The 23,471-nt window shown below is 36.1% G+C and overlaps 1 protein-coding gene across 5 annotated transcripts; it reads left to right on the forward strand.

The window, feature by feature from the left end:
- The first annotated feature begins 635 nt into the window (after positions 1-635).
- Positions 636-19,120, forward strand: dglucy (D-glutamate cyclase). Of its 5 annotated transcripts, none has more exons than XM_073826416.1 (13): positions 636-719; positions 3,265-3,381; positions 4,221-4,374; positions 6,257-6,455; positions 6,638-6,788; positions 7,706-7,828; positions 8,138-8,341; positions 11,886-12,146; positions 12,500-12,599; positions 15,559-15,707; positions 15,998-16,117; positions 17,924-18,078; positions 18,685-19,120. In XM_073826416.1, the coding sequence occupies exons 2-13, from the start codon at positions 3,282-3,284 to the stop codon at positions 18,826-18,828; spliced, it is 1,860 nt and encodes a 619-aa protein (XP_073682517.1). In that variant the 5' UTR covers positions 636-719; positions 3,265-3,281; the 3' UTR covers positions 18,829-19,120. The 5 variants fall into 5 exon arrangements, with proteins under 5 accessions (XP_073682517.1, XP_073682521.1, XP_073682520.1 ...); XM_073826419.1 differs by having other exon boundaries at positions 655-719; positions 3,295-3,381; XM_073826417.1 differs by having other exon boundaries at positions 676-719; positions 3,247-3,381.
- The last annotated feature ends 4,351 nt before the right edge of the window (positions 19,121-23,471 follow it).

The following is a 23,471-nucleotide window of genomic DNA, read 5'->3' on the forward strand; positions in this document are numbered from 1 at the left end:
GAAAAATAAATAAATAAACGTATAAATAAAAAGTAAATAAATAAACAAAAACTAAATTAAAACCTAGAAACAACTAAACAATAGTTCAAATTTTCTTCCTTTTCCCTTTCATATACAAAAATTATATTGTGGGAGCATAACCAGAAAAAAAGTTCTCCATGAAATGTAACAACAAATGTATTCATTTGTTTTAAAGACTTTTTAAAAACGTCTATTTCTGATAAAAATAAATTACATTTTGGTATGCATTTAGCAAATTTCTGTTTATGAATATAGGCTAATATTTGCCTTGCAAAATGTAAAAGTTAACAACGTACTCAATCATTTTACTTTTATGAGAATAAGTGCAGATAACATCTTTTAAAGAAAGCATATAATTAACATTTCTTTGCAGAAATAGAAAGGTGCTAACATCAGAAAACTAAGACAATTCACAATCATAAAACAAATGACAAGTCTTCCTCAAGTGTGTTACAGAAACTGCAGGTATTATCAATGTCCATGAATTTAGAAAGAGCTACTTTACATGGATAAATTTCGTGAAGTATTTTGAAATGCACCGCTTTAAGGCTACCGATGGGGAGGGGAGTTACACGATGACGCATTGACGTGGGCGTGGTGTCTGGCGTCACACATGGATGTGGGCGGGGTTGGATGTCCACCGCAGGAAATGGAATCGTTGCTGACCTTCTGCGGTAGCCTCTGAGCCAAAAAGATGGGTGAGTTTTGTAAAAACGGAAGTTAACGCCTTTAAATCGGAATTAGCATCGAAAAGATGACGTTAATTAATTTTGTAAGCGAGTCTGCAGGTCCTATGTGCAGGTCGCGTTGTGTTTGTTTTCAAGAGGCAATCACTGAAGTGTCGGGTATTCTATAGTCTTTGGTGTCGGTTCGCTTCTAAAACGCTTGTGGCTTGTGTGTTAAAACGTGAATAAAACGACTTTTCTAATTCTTGTGTAATTAATAAGGAACTTTAATGACGGAGGATAAAAATGAATGTGTCACTCTAAAATTGTCTAAAAACGTAATGTTCACAGTTACAACAATATTAAATAGACTAGTTTCACTTTTCCACAGTGACAGAGGTGAAGACCTAGGTTAGATGTCACACTATTTACTTCACATTTAAAACACAGTGTGTTACATTTCTTAAAAGTTACAGTTAATTAAACAAAAATTCGACAGAGGAACGTGTAGATTTATATGAGGTAAGTTGTCAAATAACCCACCAGACTCTCTATTATACTCCAGAAACGTAATGTTGACAGTTACAGCAATAATAATTCCAGACTAGTTTCACTTTTTCACAATTCTAACATTACATAGTTGAGACCAGGATTAGTTGTCACACCATTTACAGCACATTTAATACACAATGGCCCGGTTTCACAGACAGGGTTTAGACTAAGCCAGGATTAGCAGATAGTTCAATTAGGATATTTAAGTAATTTTTATAAACATGCTTAGAAAAAAACATTACTGTGGTGCATCTTGAAACAAAACAAAGACACTGGTATATTTTAAGATCCGTCAGTGCAAGTTTCTTTCAGTTCAAACAGCTCATTAGTCTAGGACTAGGCTTAAGCCTTGTCTGTGAAACCGGGCCAATGTGTTATATTTCTACCGTTATTATCCAGGAAAAAGATACAGCCGATTGAACAAATTCGATAGAGGAACGTATGACTTTATATGGGGTAAGTTGTCACAATGGAATCTGCCACTAAACGGTTTATTATATGTTTTTCAGTAGAATTTTAAAGTAGGCCTAAACTCAACATTTGATGAAACAGGGTAATATACAAAAATATCCATGAAAAATGACCAATAAAAGTCATAATTTAGTTTTAAATGATAGTATTATAAAACATAAAACACTGTTGACAACTTGCATTAATTAAACCGACAGCCTGACTTAAGAACAAAGTTCAATATTTTGGTTACAATGTGCCTTTATTATGTAAGTATCTTGCCTCATTGCTTGCTATTATGGTTTCATTGTGTGTGATTGTTTACTCAACAGCTAAAGGAAAAGTATATTATGTTGGAATTTTTTCTACCATAGAAAACCCACAAAGAAAACTATTATATGTGACCGTGGACCAAAAAAACTTCTTAAGTAGCATGGGTATATTTGTAGCAATAGCCAAAAATATGTTGTATGGGTCAAAATGATCGATTTTTCTTTTTATGCCCAAAATCATTAGGATATTAAGTAAAGATCATGTTATATGAAGATAATTTGTACATTTTCTACCATAAATACATTAAAACTTAATTTTTGATTAGTAATATTTATTGCTAAGAATTTAATTTGGACACTTTTGAATTTTCTCAATATTTAATTTTTTTTATGCACCCTCAGATTCCAGATTTTCAAATAGCTGAAAGTAGGGGTAAAACATTAAACTCAACAATTCATGAAACAGGGTAATGTACAAAAATATCTATGAAAAATGACCATAAAAGTCATAATTTAGTACATTTTAATAATAATATTATAAGACTTAAAACAACGTTGACAACTTGCATTAATTAAACTGACACCCTGACTTAAGAACAAAGTTCAATATTTTGGTTACAGTGTACCTTTATTTTGCAAGTATCTTGCCTCATTGTTTGCTATTATAGTTCGATTGTATGCGATTGTTTACTCAACAGCTAAAGGAAAAATATATTATGTTGGAATTTTAGGGCACAAACCATCCATACCATAGAAAACCCACAAAGAAAACTATTATATATGACCCTGGACCAAAACAAAGTCTTAAGTCTTAAGTAGTGCAAATATATCAAAACTTAATTTTTGATTGGTAATATTCATTGCACCCTTAGATTCTAGATTTTCAAGTAGTTGTATCTCAGCCAAATATTTTCCTATCCTAACAAACGGAAGGCTTTTTTAAGCTTTCAGATGATGTATAAATTTCAATTTAAAAAAAAAATCGACCCTTATGACTGGTTTTGTGGTCCAGGGTCACATATTTGGACTCGAACACCTTGTAGTTAGCCCTGGTCTTGCTGATTTCAATTGGAACCTAAAATATGGATATTGCAAAAGAAAAAGTGTCAACTATTTTCAAAAAGTTTCCATTACTGTCTCTCTCTCTCTCTCTCTCTCTCTCTCTCTCTCTCTCTCTCTCTCTCTCTCTCTCTCTCTCTCTCTCTCTCTCTCTCTCTCTCTCTCTCTCTCTCTCTCTCTCTCTCTCTGTTCTAGGCCTTTAAATCTAGAAATATAAATTGTTTCAGTTTCTCTGATATTTCCAGATCTGTAACCTGTGACGATGTTTCCTGCAGTGCTGTTGAAATGTGCGACAAATGTTTTCCGTCGTGCTGTTCGACTGAAAGGCCTCAGATACAGCACCCGAGCAAACAAGAAGCCAGGTTAGATTTACAAGAGGTTTGGAGTTAGTTAGTATGCACCATCATGCATTAACATTTACAACAGCAGGTTACATCAGCTTAAAATCACTAACCAGCTGGACTTTAAAGTGTCAGGCTGTTGTAAAGCTCAGGATTTAGCATGTGGCAGTCAAAGAGTCTGTCTCCCAGTGCTCTGCGGAGCATTATTCGACTGCAGAGTCAGGACATTAAGAGCACCTCTGGTATCGCAGCAGGTATGACGGGTTAAATTATGATTAGATGCCTCGGTATATTTAGTAAATACAATGTAACTCTTGTGTTTATGATTTTATCATTGTGTTAGCCAAGCATGTTTCAGCTTGACAAAAGAATATGCAATTTATACTAGGGAAACATTTTTTTTTTATTTCTTTTTTATTATTTTCAATTCTCAATCTCACAATTCTAATTATGCAGTATATTGATCAGCAAATGCACTGACTGAATTTACAGTATTCACGTTCTGTACTCAAATGAGTAGAAACTGATCATTTAAATAATTTTGTACCAGCTTTCTGCACAAATAACGTGACTACTGCATTGTTGAACCTTCACTCCTTCAGACTTTGTCACCTAAGCTGATGACTTCCTCCAAAAACCTAAAAGGAATACTGACGTTCCTAATATCATTTTGAACCAACTCTTAAATAAATAAAACACGTCATGTAGGAGTCAAATATAATTGTACTGTACAAACTGAAAGCTGAAACTTTAGTTTGTTGTTCCTGTAGGATTTGCAGAACATTTTTAAAAAATGTATTTAAGTCGAGCATAGAGACTGCAGGATCTTACAGACAATATTATTGTATGTTTACTGACAGGATATCAACAGGCTAACGTGGTAATCTTGCACAAGGATCTTGCAGATGACTTCGAGGCGTTTTGCCGAGCTAACAGCAGCCCTTTACCGCTGCTGTACAGGAGCAAATGTGGAGAATGGAGCAGCGGCCCTCTCGCAAAAGGATCTGACATCAGGTATCTTCACTTCAAAGTGTTCACTGAATGCAGAAATGAACCCCCTGCTTAATACTTTATTTTACCATCTATTTAATTGAAGGCTGCTCCTTCACAGATTGTCATTTAGTCACGGACAAGTGTAAAAAATTAATCTTTTTTTTTTTTTTTTTTTCTTTTTAACAACAAAGTGTTCTAGTACCATCTTGTTGTTTAATAATTACACCCAGAGATGGTCTGGAAATAAAATACAGGCTGGAAAAAAGGTTGTTTTGAAGAATGTGGGTAACAAAGCAGTTAACCATAGCCATTGACTTCCATAGCTAAAAATACTATTCGATTTCAGCTGTTTGATTACCCACATTCTTCAAAATTAAATGCCCTCCAATAATATTGGCACCCTTGGTAAATATGAGCAAAGGCGGCTGTGAAAATAAATCTGCATTGTTTATCTTTTTGATCTTTTATTTAAAATATTCACAAAATTCAAACTTATCATTGAAGTACAACAATGGAACGTGGGGGGACAATCTCATTATGAAATAAATGTTTTTTCTCCAATGCATGTTGGCCACAATTATTGGCACCCCTAGAAATTCCTATGTGTAAAATACTCTATCTCTGAAGTATATTCCCATTCATATTTACATTTTTTAGCACAAAAGGGTGACTAGGAGCATTAAATTGTCCAACCATGACTTCCTGTTCCACAGGATAATAAATATGAGGAGCACAAAGGCCAAATTCCCCCCAAATAGTAAAACCAAAGAAGGTAGTTCTGATGTGCAGAACAAGATTGTTGAGCTTCACAAAATAGGAAGTGGCTGTAAGAAAAGAGCTAAAGCATTGAAAATTACAATTTCCACCATCAGAGCAATAATTAAAAAGTTCCAATCAACTAAAGATGTTACAAATCTGCCTGGAAGATGACGTGTGTCTATATCGTTCAATTGGACGGTGAGGAGGAGAGTTTGTTCAAAGACTCTCCAACAATCACAGCTGGAGAACTGCAGAAATTAGTTGAGTCTTGGAGTCAGAAAGCCTTAAAAAATACCAAACAGCCTCTACATCACTGCTTTATGTTTGGAAGGGTTTCAAGAAAAATCATCCTTGCTCATTCAGAAACAAACCCCAGCATATTTAGTTGTCAAACACGACTGGAACTTCAAACGGTATTGGCTTCTATGGTCAGATAAAACAAAAAAAAAAAGGCTTTTTGGCTGCAAACAGGGATAAAAAAGTACTCCATGTCCATCATTAAATATACTGCTGGATCTTTAATGTTTGTCTAGTGGAGGTCCTGGACATCTTGTTCAGATACATGGCATTGTGGATTCTATCAAATACTAACAGATAAAAAATCTAAACCTGGCTGCCTCTGTTAGAAGTCTTATAATGGGCTGTGGTTGGATCTTCCATCAGGACAATGATCCAAAACAAACATCAAAATCAACACAAAATGTGTCACTGAGCACAAAATGAAGCCCAGTTCCCTGACCTGAACCCTATAGAAAATGAGTGGGGTGAACTGAATAGAAAAGCTGGGAATCTTATGGATCTGGAGAGATTCTGTATGAAGGAATGGTCTCTGATCTCGTGTCAGATGTTCTCCTAAAATCATCAGGCATTATAGGAGCAAAACTCAGAGCTGCTATCTTGGGAAAAATAATTGTGGCCGACGTCAATAGAGAAAGGCATTTATTTCTTACTGAGATTTTCTCCCCACTTTCCAACTTCGACGACAGGTTAGAATTTTGTGGATTTTTTTGAATGAAGGATCAAAAGGATTAACAATGCAGATTTATTTTCACAGCAGCCTTTGTTCATATTTACCAAGGGTGCCAATATTTTTGGAGGGCACTGTGTATATATATATTTACACAATGTCCTGTTTTTCTTTCAGGGAGGACTGTCCAGAATACTGTGTGTTTGAGAATGGTGTGCTGATGAAGAAGGTCGCTAGTTTATCTTCCTACACTCCTCAACTTCAGGACATGGTCACATTCTACTTAGGCTGTAGTTTTGGTTTTGAAGCAGCCTTGAAGGCCTCTGGCGTTCCAGTGAGAAATGTGGAACAGGGTAAAAATGTCAGCATGTACAAGGTCAGTAAACACCTCAGGCCTGGATTACATCCATGTGCTGTGTGCGCCTACAGCTTATTACTTGATTTTGCTTGTGTCAGTTGTTTCTTCTGTTTGAAATTGTAAAAATGACCAAACAAAAATTCCTGTAGGTCAGAGTGCTTATGATTGTTTTTTTGTTTTGTTTTGCTTCGTTTTTGCAGACCTCAGTAGATTGTATTAGATCAGGACAGTTTCAGTGTCCGATGGTGGTGAGCATGAGACCTATACCAGAAGACAAGCTGGACGCTGCAGCTCAAAGCACACATGTGATCACACTGGCACACGGAGGCCCAGTCCACATTGGAGACCCTAGTATAAACTTTTTTTTTTTAAATTTCTCACTGATCATATACAACTTCTAATGATTTTAAGGTGATTGACAGTTAGTCAGTTCCTTTATTTTGAGTAGTATATCTCTTGTTTTATCCATTAAAGGGCACCTATTATGTCTCTTTTTATGAGATGTAATATACGTGTCAGGTGTTCCCAGAATGTGTCTGTGAGGTTTCAGCTTAAAATACCCCACAGACCATTTATTATATAATTTTAAAAATTTTGAGTGTAAGCAGAAACATGCTGTTTTTGTGCATGTCTCTTTAAAATGCAAATGATGTTTGGTTTTGATTATCAAGTATATCACACTGAAATCATGCATTTTAAAGATATATATTAGTTTAAACATCTGACAAACGGCACACGGCATGCAAGTACTAAACTAAGTTCTCTTTCACGTCTTATTGCACTTAAACTTTCATATACAAGTTTATGTTAAAAACGCACAAGTTACAAAAACAGACAGAACAGTTAGCATACTATTGCCTTGGCGTTAGAACTGGTACACCATTGTCGCTTGCAAAAACAAAATGGCGGCGCCGTGTGCGGAAACGTGCAGATTAAGGGGCGGTAATATTATAATAAGATCCCCTGTCCACTTCACAGGGGGAGCAAAATCTGACATACTATTTTTTCACAATTGCAGAAAAAGGCTTAACAAAACTTAAAAAAATTACTGTGTTGTCCTTTTTTAATGTTTTCTGGGTTGGTAGAGGCACCGGGAACCAGATTATAGCAATTAAACACAGATAAATCTGATTTTCATGTCTTCCTTAAAACCCAACAAACTAATATGCGTGTCTAATCAAAACATGTCTAAACATACTCGAAGGGTTAACATTTTAGGGGCTTGGAGGTGGAAAAAATATTATCATAAACACTTGATTCTCTTACAGGGCTGCTGGGCATCCATGACCTGTCACGACCAGAATATGGGGACCCAGTGAAAAAGTGTCCTGGTGATGTGCCTGTGTTTTGGGCCTGTGGGGTCACTGGTGTTGAGGCAGTACAGAGCTGCAGTAAGGTTTACAAAAAATCTTTGCAATATTACAAATACAGATGTACTTAAAGGTGAAGTGTGCCATATATTAACCAGAACATCCTAGAAACCAGGGTAAACTGCTTTTTTTTTTCTCCTGAAAAGGTAAAAATAGTTGTTTTGCACTTTTTGGTGCTGCTAGTGGAGTAGAAATTACACACTTAACCTTTAAGATTTAATGTCACTGGGTTTTGTTTCTTTATTATAATTTTTGCAGCATACACAGAGTGTGTAGGAGAAAAACTAGATGTTGACCTTTTTTTTTTTTTTTTTTTTTTTTACATTGCAGAGCCTGCTCTGGGGTTTACACACTCTCCTGGCTGCATGTTCATCACTGATCTAAAGGCAGAAACTATTTCGCCCCTCACTCTCGAGCCAGCACAGTGCCCTTTGACGTTCTGCATTTCCCAGAATCCTCAGCATTACAGTATGGCTAGCAAAAGAGCTGTTGAACAAATTCGAGCAATTGAGGAGCTTGTTGTTGAAGACCCAGGTATGAAGCAGAAGAATTCTGAACCCAAAAAAAAGTATTTGAGTACCTAAAGACACACTTAAAATGCCTTAGTAACAAGCAAATGAATAGTCTTTTGAAAAAAAATATGGTTGAGTAAAATAATATGGAATATATTTTATATCGAGTGGGTTGCCTCATATGGGCAGAAATGTTGAGATCACATGACCAGCTGTTATTAGACACTTTCACTCAATTATAGCTAACTGTAAAAAGTGCATCTTTTTTGACACAATGCAAAAATGACACATGCAAAAATAAATTATTAGTGCAAGCAGCGATTACCGGGGTTCAAGCGCTAAAAGTTATTTAAGCACATATGAAAAAAGACATTTAACAAGTCTGTAACAACTGAGTCAATAATTGAACTAAATCAATGATTAAAAAAAAAAAAAAAAACGTTTTGCCAAATCCATGTAATTTACCATAGGAATATTATATTTTTTAACGTTTATGACTATTGTTATAGAACCAGATGTTGTCCGATCTTCTTAAAACTTGCATGCTTGTTTAGGTGCTTGTTTAGTGTCCAGGTATTGTACTGCAGTGTGTTTTTTTTTTTTTCCAGATTTACTGAAAAACCTAGGACTAGTTCACAAAAGCAGGTTTTTTACATCTTCTCAATCACTTAACAAATGATTTAATTGACAGCAGTGGTTCTGAAGGCAATGAGTAATGAGTTCAATTATATGGTACGAGTATCACGTGTACAGTCGTGGCCAAAAGTTTTGAGAATTACATAAATATTGGAAATTGGAAAAGTTACGCTTAAGTTTTTATAATAGCAATTTGCATATACTCCAGATATATACTTTCCACTGCATTTCATTGCTGTTATTAAAGGACCTGCTGAGATCATTTCAGTAATCGTCCTGTTAACTCAGGTGAGAATGTTGACGAGCACAAGGCTGGAGATCATTATGTCAGGCTGACTGGGTTAGAATGGCAGACCAGGGCGTCCAAGAAAGTCCAGCAAGCGCCAGGATCGTCTCCTAAAGAGGATTCAGCTGCGGGATCGGAGTGCCACCAGTGCAGAGCTTGCTCAGGAATGGCAGCAGGCAGGTGTGAGCGCATCTGCACACACAGTGAGGCCAAGACTTTTGGAAGATGGCCTGGTGTCAAGAAGGGCAGCAAAGAAGCCACTTCTCTCCAAAAAAAAACATCAGGGACAGATTGATCTTCTGCTAAAAGTATGGCGAATGGACTGCTGAGGACTGGGGCAAAGTCATGTTCTCCGATGAAGCCTCTTTCCGATTGTTTGGGGCATCTGGAAGAAGAAAAGGTGAGCGCTACCATCAGTCCTGTGTCATGTCAACAGTAAAGCATCCTGAGACCATTCATGTGTGGGGTTGCTTCTCATCCAAGGGAGTGGGCTCACTCACAATTTTGCCCAAAAACTCAGCCATGAATAAAGAATGGTACCAAAACACCCTCCAACAGCAACTTCTTCCAACAACAGTTTGGTGAAGAACAATGCATTTTCCAGCACGATGGAGCACCGTGCCATAAGGCAAAAGTGATAACTAAGTGGCTCGGGGACCAAAACGTTGACATTTTGGGTCCATGGCCTGGAAACTCCCCAGATCTTAATCCCATTGAGAATTTGTGGTCAATCCTCAAGAGGCGGGTGGACAAACAAAAACCCACTAATTCTGACAAACTCCAAGAAGTGATTATGAAAGAATGGGTTGCTGTCAGTCAGGATTTGGCCCAGAAGTTGATTGAGAGCATGCCCAGTCGAATTGCAGAGGTCCTGAAAAAGAAGGGCCAACACTGCAAATACTGACTCTTTGCATAAATGTCATGTAATTATCGATAAAAGCCTTTGAAACATATGAAGTGCTTGTAATTATATTTCAGTACATCACAGAAACAACTGAAACAAAGTCAAAGATCTAAAAGCAGTTTAGCAGCAAACTTTGTGAAAACTAATATTTGTGTCATTCTCAAAACCTTTGGCCACAACTGTATGTGCTAAAAACCATGCAATGTAAAATAGCTTACGCCCTTGAAAAATGCAATATCACCACAATTTCTGACAGACCTTTGGGGCCATGAGTCAAACAAACCTTGTTTAATAGGTGCTCAAACTTCATCAGCCAGTGGCAATGTTTTTTTGAGACACGCAAATGTCCTGATAGACACTTGTGGCACTTTGGACCAAGACCGTGCACAGCAATTTTCATGTGGATAGGACAAATGGTTGCATAGGAATAGCCATTTTGATGTTTTTTTTTCCCTCTTGTAGTGCCACCAAGTGGCCAGGCTCTGCTATTTTTGACCTGTGATTTCAGATTGAGCTTAAAAATCTTAATTAAAAGTATTCTGAGTTTGCCGAAAATATCTCATTCCGTTCAGGAATTATAGGTATTTTACTGAAAGTGGCCATGCCCCTTTTGAACGTTTTGGCATCCCTTTGCGACGGTGAGTCGAAAGTTTAACTTTTTTTTTGATAGTTATTGATATTCACTCTCTAGAAAATATTTCTTCACTAGGTTCGGTCCTGATCAGATAAAAAAAAAAACCTATGACTAGTTGGCAAAAGAAGGTTTTTCAAAAAAAAAGTCCAAAATACCCGGAAATTTGGCCAAGGATTTCAACAACGTAAGACACTTGGGCCTTTGACAGTTTAGGAGTTGTGAGAGATTTCATACTTTTGATCACTATAGTAACTATAGTAGTATAGTATAATAAATAAATTAAAAATAATAATACTCTCTTTATCAATATTTTTCTTAGATCTGTTTATGACCTGGGTTACTAGGTAAATACAATAAAAAATATTTAAAAGAACCCATCTCAAATCTTATTGGTGACAATATTTACTAGAACCCATAAAAGCTACTTCTAAATAATATCTGATAAGCTTGAATTTCTACAGTGGCATTGCAAACTCAAAGTATTTGTTTGTGTAATGCTACATCCACACCACTAGGTGTCAGTGTAAGTCCACAACAACATAGTAGTTTTTGTTTAGTATTTGTACTATTGAATGCACTAATATATATAACTGTATATTTTTTTTAAATATGGCCTATGTGTACAAATACTTTTTTGGGATCGCTGTCTGCCATTGTGAAGTTTTTTACTGTAATGTTTAAACAAAAAAATCCTAATTGGATCTTGCAGTGAAAACAAAAGACTTCTCTCTAGTGACATATGCAGGATTTCTGGACAACAAAACCAGTCATAAGTAGCGCAGGTATATTTGTAGCAATAGCCAAAAATACATTGTATGGGTCAAAATCATTAGGATATTAAGTAAAGATCATGTTCTGTGAAGATATTTTATAAATATCCTACCGTAAATATATTAAAACTTGTTTTTTGATTGGTAATGTGCATTGCTAACAACTTAATGTGTACAACTTTAAAGGTGATTTTCTAAATGCTAAGAAGCAAATCTAAATTCAGATTGCAGATTGTCAAATAGTTGTATCTCGGCCAAATATTGTCCTATCCTAACCATACATCAATAGAAAGCTTATTAAACTTTCACAGTAGTAACTGTGTGGTTTATGTGCAGGTTCAAGGGGAATCCGGGCCCTGTTCTTGCAGGATGAGCTCCTAAAGGCCTGTCTCTCGCTATCCCATTCCTCCTCTGTTCTCATCACCACTGGCTTCCCCACACACTTCATGCACAACCCCCCTGAAGAAACTGATGGCCCACCTGGGGCCATTGCAATGGCAGCTATGCTTCAAGCACTCGGCAAAGAGGTGGTCATCGTGACGGATGAGCGTGCTTTGGAGATGAATCAGCACATAATGCAGGATGCTGTGAAGAAAGGTGCCTCAATCATTGCTGATTTAGTGTTTTTGAGATATTCTTTGGTTATGCTAACCAGATGCGATAAAAGCGACAAACAAATGTTGATCCTAATCCTAATTTTAAGTGCTTGGAGGTGGAAAAATTGGAAAAAGGCATTCGCAAGATTACTGTTCTTATTGAATTTATTTTAAAAATATATATATAAAAATTGTGTTTTTTTTTCAGTGAGGACTGAAAAAATTAGATGATGTTCGGAACTCTTACTGTACCATGATTTCTTAATATGTGCGTGTGTGTGTGTGTGTGTGTGTGTGTGTGTGTGTGTGTGTGTGTGTGTGTGTGTGTGTGTGTGTGTGTTTGTTCACAAACAGGTGTGATAAAGACCTCAGTGCCAGTAATAAGTTTCCAGAGTAATGGCCCTGACTCAGCACTTCACTTCCTGTGCCGTGATGGAGATCCCGCTAAGCCCAGGTGTAATGTGGTTCAATCTCATTTTCCATCCACTGCTTTCTCTTGTACTGCATCTCAATTCACCTACTTATACTATGCCCTGTTTGTGTGAAGAAAAAGCACATCATTTAGAGTATGTAGCAAGAACAGTAGGCAAGTTTTGGGTCTTTAACAGACTCTATGTCCAACAACCAATGGGTTGTGGGCAATATTACTTATTAGAGTGTGCATGAATCTGCACTTTGAATTTTCAGTGGAAATAGTAAACCATGCAGATACTTTTTGGATACTCACTTCAACATACTATAATTTGCGACAAACTAATTAAGTTTAATAGAATATGGCTAAAAATGGCGTCAATGGAAAATACATACTGTATGCTGCCTATTATTTTCTTTATGCAACACTGAATACTTAATTAGTACAAGCTTAATTCTTAGGGATGTAATGATATTATCATTAATATCTCGATGTTATCGTGGTCATACAACTATATGAAAATATAGGTCTTTAGGGCAAAAAGTGTAGTTTTAAAAATATATTTAAACTTCTTATTCTAACAATAAAATGTCTTGGCACAGTATCTGTCAAATCAACTAAAACCGAAAGCACAATATGGCTGAATCCTTTCATCAAGTCTGTTTTTGCTATGCGTTTCAAAGCAAAGTGTGCACTTTGTTCAGGCGATCAGCTCAGTTCACAGCGAATGCAGTGAACTCGTTTATTACGTGTGCTGCTATAAATGTGTTTAGCACTTTATTTTCACAGCCGATAGTTACAGCATTTCACTAGATTTGTCGTGAGACCAGGTTTTATAAGCCTGTTTTCACTGAAGCTGGAGTTTTTCGTCAGAATTAAAGCTTAAAAGTGCAGCATGAATTGCTGACAGCTAGTGGATTAAATGGGTAAGGTTACTGCTGTGCAAATTCTAAACATCTTTTTCAAGTGTAGAAGTTAGGAAAGAAGTATTGTAATTTCCCTACTCTTTTTGTAAAAAATAATATACCTATAATATATTCATTTTGATTTATTTTACAGTGCAGTTGTTTTGCAACATATGGCTATTATTGTCATTGTTGTTATTTTTATCATTATTATATTCTAATTTGTTTGGCTTCCATTCACCAGTGTGAATGTAATTTAGAATGAGACAGTATACCACAAAAAAAGGGTTGAGGGTTGAGTCCCCTTAAAAGTCAATTCAAATACTTGAAAATTTGAACTCTCAAAGTACATTAGATAAAAGAATTTAACTTGAAAATGTACAAAAAAAATTCCAATTCATTTTTCCAATTCGTCTTTTTTTAAAATATTGCAATAAATATCATATTGTGGACTTCATGTCGACATTTTAATATCATTAACAACATAACATTCCACAACATTAATTCATAACAACATTAATTCAAGTTTGATAACTGAATTCTGAAGACAGATATTCTTGTATATTGGCTGCTAAACTGTATATCTATTCATTGGTAATTTCATGTTTCGTGACTACTCTGTGGTCTCTTTCATCTCAAATCAATATTTGCCCATTTACAGTATGTAGTTATTTAATGATTACTTTATTGTTTCAAGGTAATGTTGGGATCATTTTGTGATAATAACTGTCCATTATCTCTCACTTACTGCATTATTAAAGGAATATTCCATCTAAAGATCAATCAGCAGCTTTTGTGGCATAAAATTAATTACCACAAAAAAAAATCACATTGATTATTCCACCTTTTTAATAATAAAAGCAAAATTTGAGGTTACAGTGAGGAAGTGAAATGCAAAAATGTTTAGCTTAGAGTTTTATAAAATCACATACATTATTCAGCACTTGTCAGTTTTACAGTCATTTTAAGGCTTTATATGTTATCAGAATCAGAAAGAGCTTTATTGCCAAGTATGCTTGCGCTTACAAGGAATTTGTTTCAGTGTTATTAGCTTCCAGTACACAGAGACGCACAGACAATAAAAATAAGAGAATAAGAAAAAATACACATATGTAAGCATAAATAGACCAAAAATAAAAATAGAAAATAATAATAATAATAATTTGTAAAAATTGACAATAAATATGTATGTACAGTTGTGCTATAGGTGATAGGATGGAATACAGGGATGTGTTAGGGTGGAGGTGGTAGCAGTAGATAAAGTCAGATTATTCCACACATTTTTGCACAATGGGAGGAACATTTTAACTGTTCATAAGGTGGATTGCCTGGGGGAAAAAACTGTTCACGCGTCTGGTAGTCCTGATCTTTGGGGCTCTGTAGCGCCGGCCGGATGGTAAGAGTGAATGTTGCCACTGCAACGAACTTGTAAAACTGAACACTACTTTACACAGAAAAGATTAAGTGACTGTCACACTAAAATCATTTAAACAAAGATATTGTTGACGTCTTGTTGCAAAATTATTAAAATAGTATTTTAACGTTGAATTGGCTCCATTCACTTCTATTGTGTTTGCCTCACAGAAACAGATTATTTCTTTTCTTTAAAGAGATAGTTCACTCAAAAGTTTAAATTCTCTCACGACTCACCCTCGTGTCATTCTAAACCCGTAATGCCTTTGTTCAGTTTCAGAACACAAATTAAGTTATTTTTGAGGAAATCCGAGAGCTTTCTTACCCTGTGTAGACAGCAACACAACTCACATGTTCAAGGCCCAGAAAGGGAGTAAGGTCATAGTTAAAATAGTGATATCACAGGCTCTAATTTTATGAAGCTATGAGAATACTTTTGTGCACAAAGAAAACAAAAATAACTTAATTCAACAATTCATTTAACTCTTTTGTGTCAGTCGTCGATGTGCGTTCACGAGACTACCATGACGAAAGAATAAAGTTGTTTTTAGATTTTTTTTTGTGCACATTCTGCCACAGCATTCATACTAGACGGCAAAAAGAAGACTAGCATGCAATTCCAAACACGGCTTATGTCTTTTTTACCATATAGAACTGAAATTGTTATTATGTATATTACAAAGGTTTGACCACTTGGTGGCAATAGAGCGCAGCGGCCGGGCTGCCGACGGGAACCACTACAACATGAGGGGGGTGAACATCAAGCATTTAGTCGACCCAATAGACGACCTCTTCACCACTGCCAGCACTATTGCGGGCATCACTACCACAGGTAATAAAGTCAGAAAGTCAAAGCTCAAAGCTCCAAGCTATGATTAACTTACACAATCAAATGTTTCTGTGTAATAAAATGGAAGAATTTTTGATTTGATTATCCAAGCCCTCTCTCATGTATTGACTGTCCTAATCTCGTTTAACGTCACAATGCTTGAATCACCAACTTTGTTCCCAATTAATGATAAGTTCGCTTGGCACCAGGGAGCGGTTTAATGAGATCTGTCACCTCTTTGGAACAGGATTAATTGTGTTAATGTGTGTGTGTGTGTGTGTGTGTGTGTACAGGGATCGGGGATGGAGGTAATGAGCTTGGTATGGGCAAAGTCAAAGCAGCAGTTAAAGCATACATGCCTAATGGAAACCTGATTGCGTGTGACGTGGCAGCTGATTTTGCTATCACAGCAGGTAAGTGCACCTCACACAAAGACCACATAATGTGCATACGTGCTTCCTGCTAGCTAGATAGAAAGTGAAGATGCTGCACCCTAACACATAGCCTATGTGGTCACACATTACACCTACTTGTTCCTTATTATGGGGGCTAAAGAAAGAATGTTAGTTTCCAATATCATCGCAGTGCATCAGAGATGCTATTTGACATTTTCAGTGTTGCGTAGTGTCTGTCTGGTAAAAAAAAAAATCCTCCAACATTTTATTGACATTTGACATGTTTATGAATGGAAACGGAATGGAAATTATTGAGAACAATATGAAGAAGAATAGATTTAATTCTAATTTCTTGCCTAAGCAAGATTTCAAATGCACTTTTTGAATAGTATTTCATTTAGATAATATATTTCAATGAGATTAAATACAAGTTAAGCTGTATTGACATCTTTTGTAAAAAAAAAAAAAAAAAAAAAACTGAGGTTGGGGTTATGGTACTGTACACAACAGCATGCCACATTTACAGTTGATAGATCTTGTACTGTGAGGTCAAAAGTTTACATACACCTTGCAGAATCTGCGAAATGTTCATTATTTTACCGAAATAAGAGGGATCATACAAAATGCATGGTATTGTTTATTTAGTACTGACCTGAATAAGATATTTCACATATAAGACGTTTATGATCCACAAGAGAAAATAACTGTTGAATTTATAAAAATGACCACGTTCAAGTTTACATACACTTGATTCCTAATACTGGGTTGTTACCTGAATGATCCACAGCTGTTTTTTAGTTTAGTGATAGTTGTTCATGAGTTCCTTGTTCATCCTAAACTGTTCAACTGCCTGCTGTTCTTCAGAAAAATCTTTGAGGTCCCACAAATTCTTTAGTTTTTCAGCATTTTTCTGTATTTGAACCCTTTCCATCAATGACTGTATGATTTCGAGATCCATCTTTTCACACTGAGGATAACTGAGAGACTCATATGAGACTATTACAGAAGATTCAAATGCTCACTGATGCTCCAGAATGAAAATGAGAATAGTTTTTTAATTTAACCTAACATTTAAAGCTTCTGTTTGAACCTTCTGTAATAGTTGCATATGAGTCACTCAGTTATTTTAAAAGATTAGTTCACTTCCAGAATAAAATTTTCATAATTTGTCATCCAAGATGTTCATATCTTTTTTTTCTTCAGTTGAAAAGAAATTCAGTTTTTTGAAGAAAATATTCCAGGATTTTTCTCCATATAGTGGATTTACATAGGGATCAACAGGATGAAGGTCCAAATTGCAGTTTTCAAAGGGCTCTAGCCGAAGAATAATGGTCTTATCTAGTGAAATGGTCTTTTTCTAAAAAAAACTCGTCTTACACTAGCTCGACCTCACATTATGGGACATTAGGCGGAAGTACCGACCCAGTGTTTACAAAGTGAACGTGCTTTGAAAAATTTTTTGGAAAATGACAGATCGTTTCAATAAGACAAGGCCCTTATTTCTCGGCTGAGATCGTGTAGAGCCCTTTGAAGTTGTATTGAAACTGCAACTTGGACCTTCTACCCATTGGGCACCATTGAAGTCCACTATATGGAGAAAAATGTTTTCCTCAAAAATGACATAGGGGTAAATTATTCCGGAAGTGAACTAATCCTTTAAGTATAGCCTTGGTGAGAATAAGAGACTTTTAAAAACCTTAATTATTCCAAATGTCTCAATGTTGTATATTATTGAGGTATCTACAAAAGCTTGTATTTTCACCACAATGATAGTGTACCATGAACAGTCTTTTTTAGCATACCTAACATTTACTTCCTGTGTAGGAGTGTCCAACTGGGGTGGCTATGCTGTTGCCTGTGCTCTGTATGTTCTCAATCTCTGTCCAATACATTGGCGGTACCTCCATAGGGGTTTGGGTCTGTCACCCACACCTGATCAACAGAGTTTGTGGAAGGCCTGCCTGCCCACTGTAGACAAGGTAACACAGTATTATCAAAAATAAACGATGATAGCAATGATTATGATCGCTAAGTTCAGTCCTGACATGACATTAAAACATCTGTTCTTCTCAAAAAAGTACTGCTTGCGGCTTAAGGGTGTTTCTGGAAGGGTTTATGCATGTCACCCCATAATATCACCTCAAACTGTTAACTTCATATCCCATTTTATTTTCAGTAGAAATCCACTGGTATAAAATGTGCAAGAGCGTCGCAGTGTTGCTTCCAGTCAACGCTGGCCATTTTTATATTTGTGGTGAACTGCAGACCGCATCAAACTCTCTGCCAGTGCACGTTATAATTATCGTAGCCACAACGTCTGGAACCAGCCTGTTAACCCTGTATTCACATTCCTTTCTGTTAGCCGAAATATTTTCTGTGTCCATCATGTTGTTTCTCCTCAGTGGCTGCAACAGATTGACCTCTTAATAACACTTTTCCTTTTTTTTTAAATTCCCACTCCCACATATGGCTTAAAATAAAATACCATTACCACTGAATCCATTACCAAAGATTGAAGACAAAAAAATCCAGCTGCAAAGAAAAATATGTGGTGACTTGATGTGGTGCTTCTGTTTGAAACGCAGGAGGAAGAGATGCTCCACATTTTGGTGAAATATGGCGTCCGCAGTGGTAAAACGGCAAACCTGGGACTGGAGGTGGATGGACTGACCTTTCATCCTTACCATTCTGACATCATACAGCGGGTTCAAAATCTTACTCTTGCCTGATATGATAGTGTGGCCAACGTCACAAACACATCATACAGCCACAGGAACCAACATCTGTGACCAGCTGACTCAAGCTTGTTTGCATATTCTCACTCATCCTCACAGATGAATATGAATATGGGAATGTAATAGAAAAAGCTGCCATTATTAATTTTTGGTAATCTTTATAAAGACAATCCACAAAGTAGTGCTTCATTTTTGTGCCTTATAGAACAATGTTGCTTCTCACTTTAAAGCCTATTTCTTGCTGTATTCAGTATTTAATTTAAAAAACAATAAAAGATTAATAAGATTAATGTTGATTTCTAGTTATTACAAAAATTGTATTTACTATGTACAGTCGTGGCCAAAAGTTTTGAGAAATTGGAAAAGTTGCTGCTTAAGTTTTTATAATAGCAATTTGCATATACTCCAGAATGTTATGAAGAGTGATCAGATGAATTGCATAGTCCTTCTTTGCCATGAAAATGAACTTAATCCCGAAAAAAACTTTCCACTGCATTGTTAAGAAGGCGTCCAAGAAAGTCCAGCAAGCGCCAGGATCGTCTCCTAAAGAGGATTCAGCTGCGGGATCGGAGTGCCACCAGTGCAGAGCTTGCTCAGGAATGGCAGCAGGCAGGTGTGAGCGCATCTGCACGCACAGTGAAGCGAAGACTTTTGGAAGATGACCTGGTGTCAAGAAGGGCAGCAAAGAAGCCACTTCTCTCCAAAAAAAACATCAGGGAGTCATCTTCTGCAAAAACTATGGCGAATGGACTGCTGTGGACTGGGGCAAAGTCATATTCTCCGATGAAGCCTCTTTCCGATTGTTTGGGGCATCTGGAAAAAGGCTTGTCCGGAGAGGAAAAGGTGAGCGCTACCATCAGTCCTGTGTCATGCCAACAGTAAAGCATCCTGAGACCATTCATGTGTGGGGTTGCTTCTCATCCAATGGAGTGGGCTCACTCACAATTTTGCCCAAAAACACAGCCATGAATAAAGAATGGTACCAAAACACCCTCCAACAGCAACTTCTTCCAACAATCCAACAACAGTTTGGTGAAGAACAATGCATTTTCCAGCACGATGGAGCACTGTGCCATAAGGCAAAAGTGATAACTAAGTGGCTCGGGGACCAAAACGTTGACATTTTGGCTCAATGGCCTGGAAACACCCCAGATCTTAAAACTTGTGGTCAATCCTCAAGAGGCAAGTGGACAAACAAAAACCCACTAATTCTGACAAACTTCAAGAAGTGATTATGAAAGAATGGGTTGCTGTCAGTCAGGATTTGGCCCAGAAGTTGATTAAGAGGTCCTGAAAAAGAAGGGCCAACAGTGCAAATACTGACTCTTTGCATAAATGTCATGTAATTGTCGATAAAAGCCTTTGAAATGTATGAAGTGCTTGTAATTATATTTCAGTACATCACAGAAACAACTGAAACAAAGATCTAAAAGCAGTTGAGCAGCAAACTTTGTGAAAACTAATATTTGTGTCGTTCTCAAAACTCCTGCTGCTTGCTGGACTTTCTTGGACGCCCTGAAGCCTTTTTAACAATGCAGTGGAAAGTTTTTTTCGGGATTAAGTTAATTTTCATGGCAAAGAAGGACTATGCAATTCATCTGATCACTCTTCATGACATTCTGGAGTATATGCAAATTTCTGTTATAAAAACTTAAGCAGCAACTTTTCCAATTTCCAATATTTATGTAATTCTCAAAACTTTTGGCCACGACTGTACACGCAAAGCTAGACAAGATGAGCATTTGAGGTTAAAAAGTATATAAATTGTAAACATTCTTAGAAAATTATCGTTTCGCTAGACCCTTCTTCCTCAGCTTTTAAGTTTTAACTTAAAAAAACTATATCGAGACAACCCTGAATTGTTTTTGTCAAAAAATATAATTTCTTTGCAACTGAAGAAAGAAAGACATGAACATCTTGAATGACAAGGTGAGTAACATATTCATACTAAAAAACAAAAACTTCAGTTTTGATTTCCCTGCTGAAAAAAAAACAGCTAAAGCTGGTCTCTCAGTCTCTCTCTAACTGGTCAGGCTGGGAGACCTCCAGCTAAAACCAGCCTTCTGACCAGCTAAACCCAGCAGGGTCCCTCCCTGCTGGAAAAAAACCCCCAGCTAAAACCAGCCTAGGTTGGTTAGCTGGGTTTAGCTGGTCAACCAGGCTGGTTTAAAGCTGTGCTATAGAAGATTTTGTGCTTTAAAATAATTAAATCCTATTATTTAGCTAGTAAAATTAATAAAATTTATCTTAAATCGATTTTCTTGCCCTGTATCGAATATCGATTAACTATATATGGAAAGCCTACAATAAAGATTTTCAGGCTGTAGGGTCAGATTTATTTGGGTCTGGCTTCAGGTCTCATCAGTGTCTAGCTATTAGAGATGGGCATATCGATCCTGAAGTATGGATATATCTATAATGATGCAAGTATCGAAAGAATCGATACTCAAATAAAAAATATTGATACTAAAGTGTGTTTTATTTACCACTGGTTTGTTTATTTAACAAAAAATAATGTGTGCAATATGAATTGAATTGGACGTATAACCTATGTTAGTGAATAACTGTGCAGTATAGGACTATTTTCCTTCTCATCTGAACCCACACAAATGTTGCAAGGCAGAACCAATCAACCACAGAGAGCATTCACTCACTTAAGACAGGGCTGCATTTCCCAAAAGTATCATAAGAAAGCATTGATGCTTTTGGGAATGGCAGCCTAGAACAATGCTTATCAGAGGACAGAAAAAAAAAACATATTTGAGTTATTTTTTTACAATAAACAAATTGAAATTGTAGCCTACATAATTTGTGCAATTACATTTATTTAAATTAACGTTTAACGCTGATTTTAACATGATGGATCATGTTTTTTAGTAATGTTAATATTAATCATGCACTGTCAGAATAAAAAAGTTGTATTTTATGTGTGCAACAACCTGTTACTGGCAGCCCCTTATGAAACTAGGACCTGATGACTGGTTTTGTGGTCCAGGGTCACGTATGTTGTTTTACAGCTACATAACAGGTCCCCCAAAGTATTTTCAACTGTAGGATTTGTAGTTACCACTTCAGTAAACATATTTTAACCATGTGTAAAAAATATAATTTAATAAGTTGCATTTAAGGGATATTAAATGTTAAAAATGCATTTCAAATATAAAGTTAATGAGGTATAAATACATATTTTACTCTTAGTAATTATACTGGCCTTAAAAGTATATCGGTATTGTATTGAAAACAAAATAAGTGGTATTGCACATCCCTACTAGCTACTTTTAGCTGTACAGTACAGCTAGATTTTCTGCCTGATATTTTAAATTGGTGTGTCTTTGCATATTATTTTAATGTATTATCTTAATTTTGAACACACTGGTTTGTAGTGCAAACAGGTTTACCGTTTACTGCATGTTGTTATTGTACTAGTTTAGTCGCGCTAATAAACCGGAAGTGTCGCTCATAGGCTTACTCCCGCGTTGAAGAATGAGGTGGATTTGCGACAATAAATAGTATCATTTAACATGGACATTTAAACGGCAAACGTGTGGAGAATTGCCCAAAAAGGTAAAGTGACAAAACCACTATCAAAACAAAATACGGACCTACAACGCATATGATTACTGTTTTGTGAAATACTTGTTGAACATTATTACTAGGTTTGTAGTATAACTCCACTCTGTTATGGCGATATTGATACTCAAACCATGTGAACCAATTTTATTTTAACCACAGATGACGATAGAAAGGCCAAAGATTTTGTGAGGCAGTTTTGATTAAATCTAGTTTATAGGCATATTAGGTTACGTTCTTCTTTATTGTTAACGATTTTCTTTTTTGTTCTGATTTAAGTAGGCTACTTGAGCCATATATTCATCGTAATATTCATGTTGTACTCCAAGAAACTTACCATGGTATTACACAACTTCCCTTGAGAGTACAGGCAGATGTTTTAGTTCAGATCTGTGTTACATAACACATTCGTGTTATTTGGAAATCTGTGTATTATCACTGACCTTGTTAGAGTTAAGTGTCTTTCCCTTTTCTAAGGTTCAACCAAAATCAACAGTGGAGAAGGCCATCTCAAAACCCTTAATCATAAATTAAAATAAACAGCAGACTTTTAATTAGTCTGGCTCTGGTTACACCTGAAAGTTTTAAACATTTCTCTGGGACCGGATTAACAAGCATGAAAATAAAATAAATAGGCCAATCTATCAATTTCTTTAAAATGGTGCTGGACACACTATGTTTTTACTGGGAATGTGACTTTATACTAAGTAATCCCATCTGTATTTAGGCTTCTGTTTATGCACCTTTGTTTAATGTCACAATTCTACTTTCAATAGTTAAATAAACCAAAGACAGCCAAGAAAGACCATGACTGAACAAAGAGTACTAGTACTGATCAAAATGTTTCTCTAAACCATTTTTTTAATGGGAAATTGATTGTCCCCTGTGCATTAAAGGGATAGCTCTATTATAATGTATTAATTATTTGTGACCCTGGAGCACAAAACCAATTGTAAGTAAGGGTATATTTATTGAATGGGTCAAGATTATCAATTTTTCTTTTATGGCAAAAATAATTAGGATATCAAGTAAAGAATTTCCAACTGTAAATATATCAAAACTTAATT

This window comes from Garra rufa, chromosome 21, assembly GCF_049309525.1.
Source record: "Garra rufa chromosome 21, GarRuf1.0, whole genome shotgun sequence".
Taxonomy (NCBI): domain Eukaryota; kingdom Metazoa; phylum Chordata; class Actinopteri; order Cypriniformes; family Cyprinidae; genus Garra; species Garra rufa.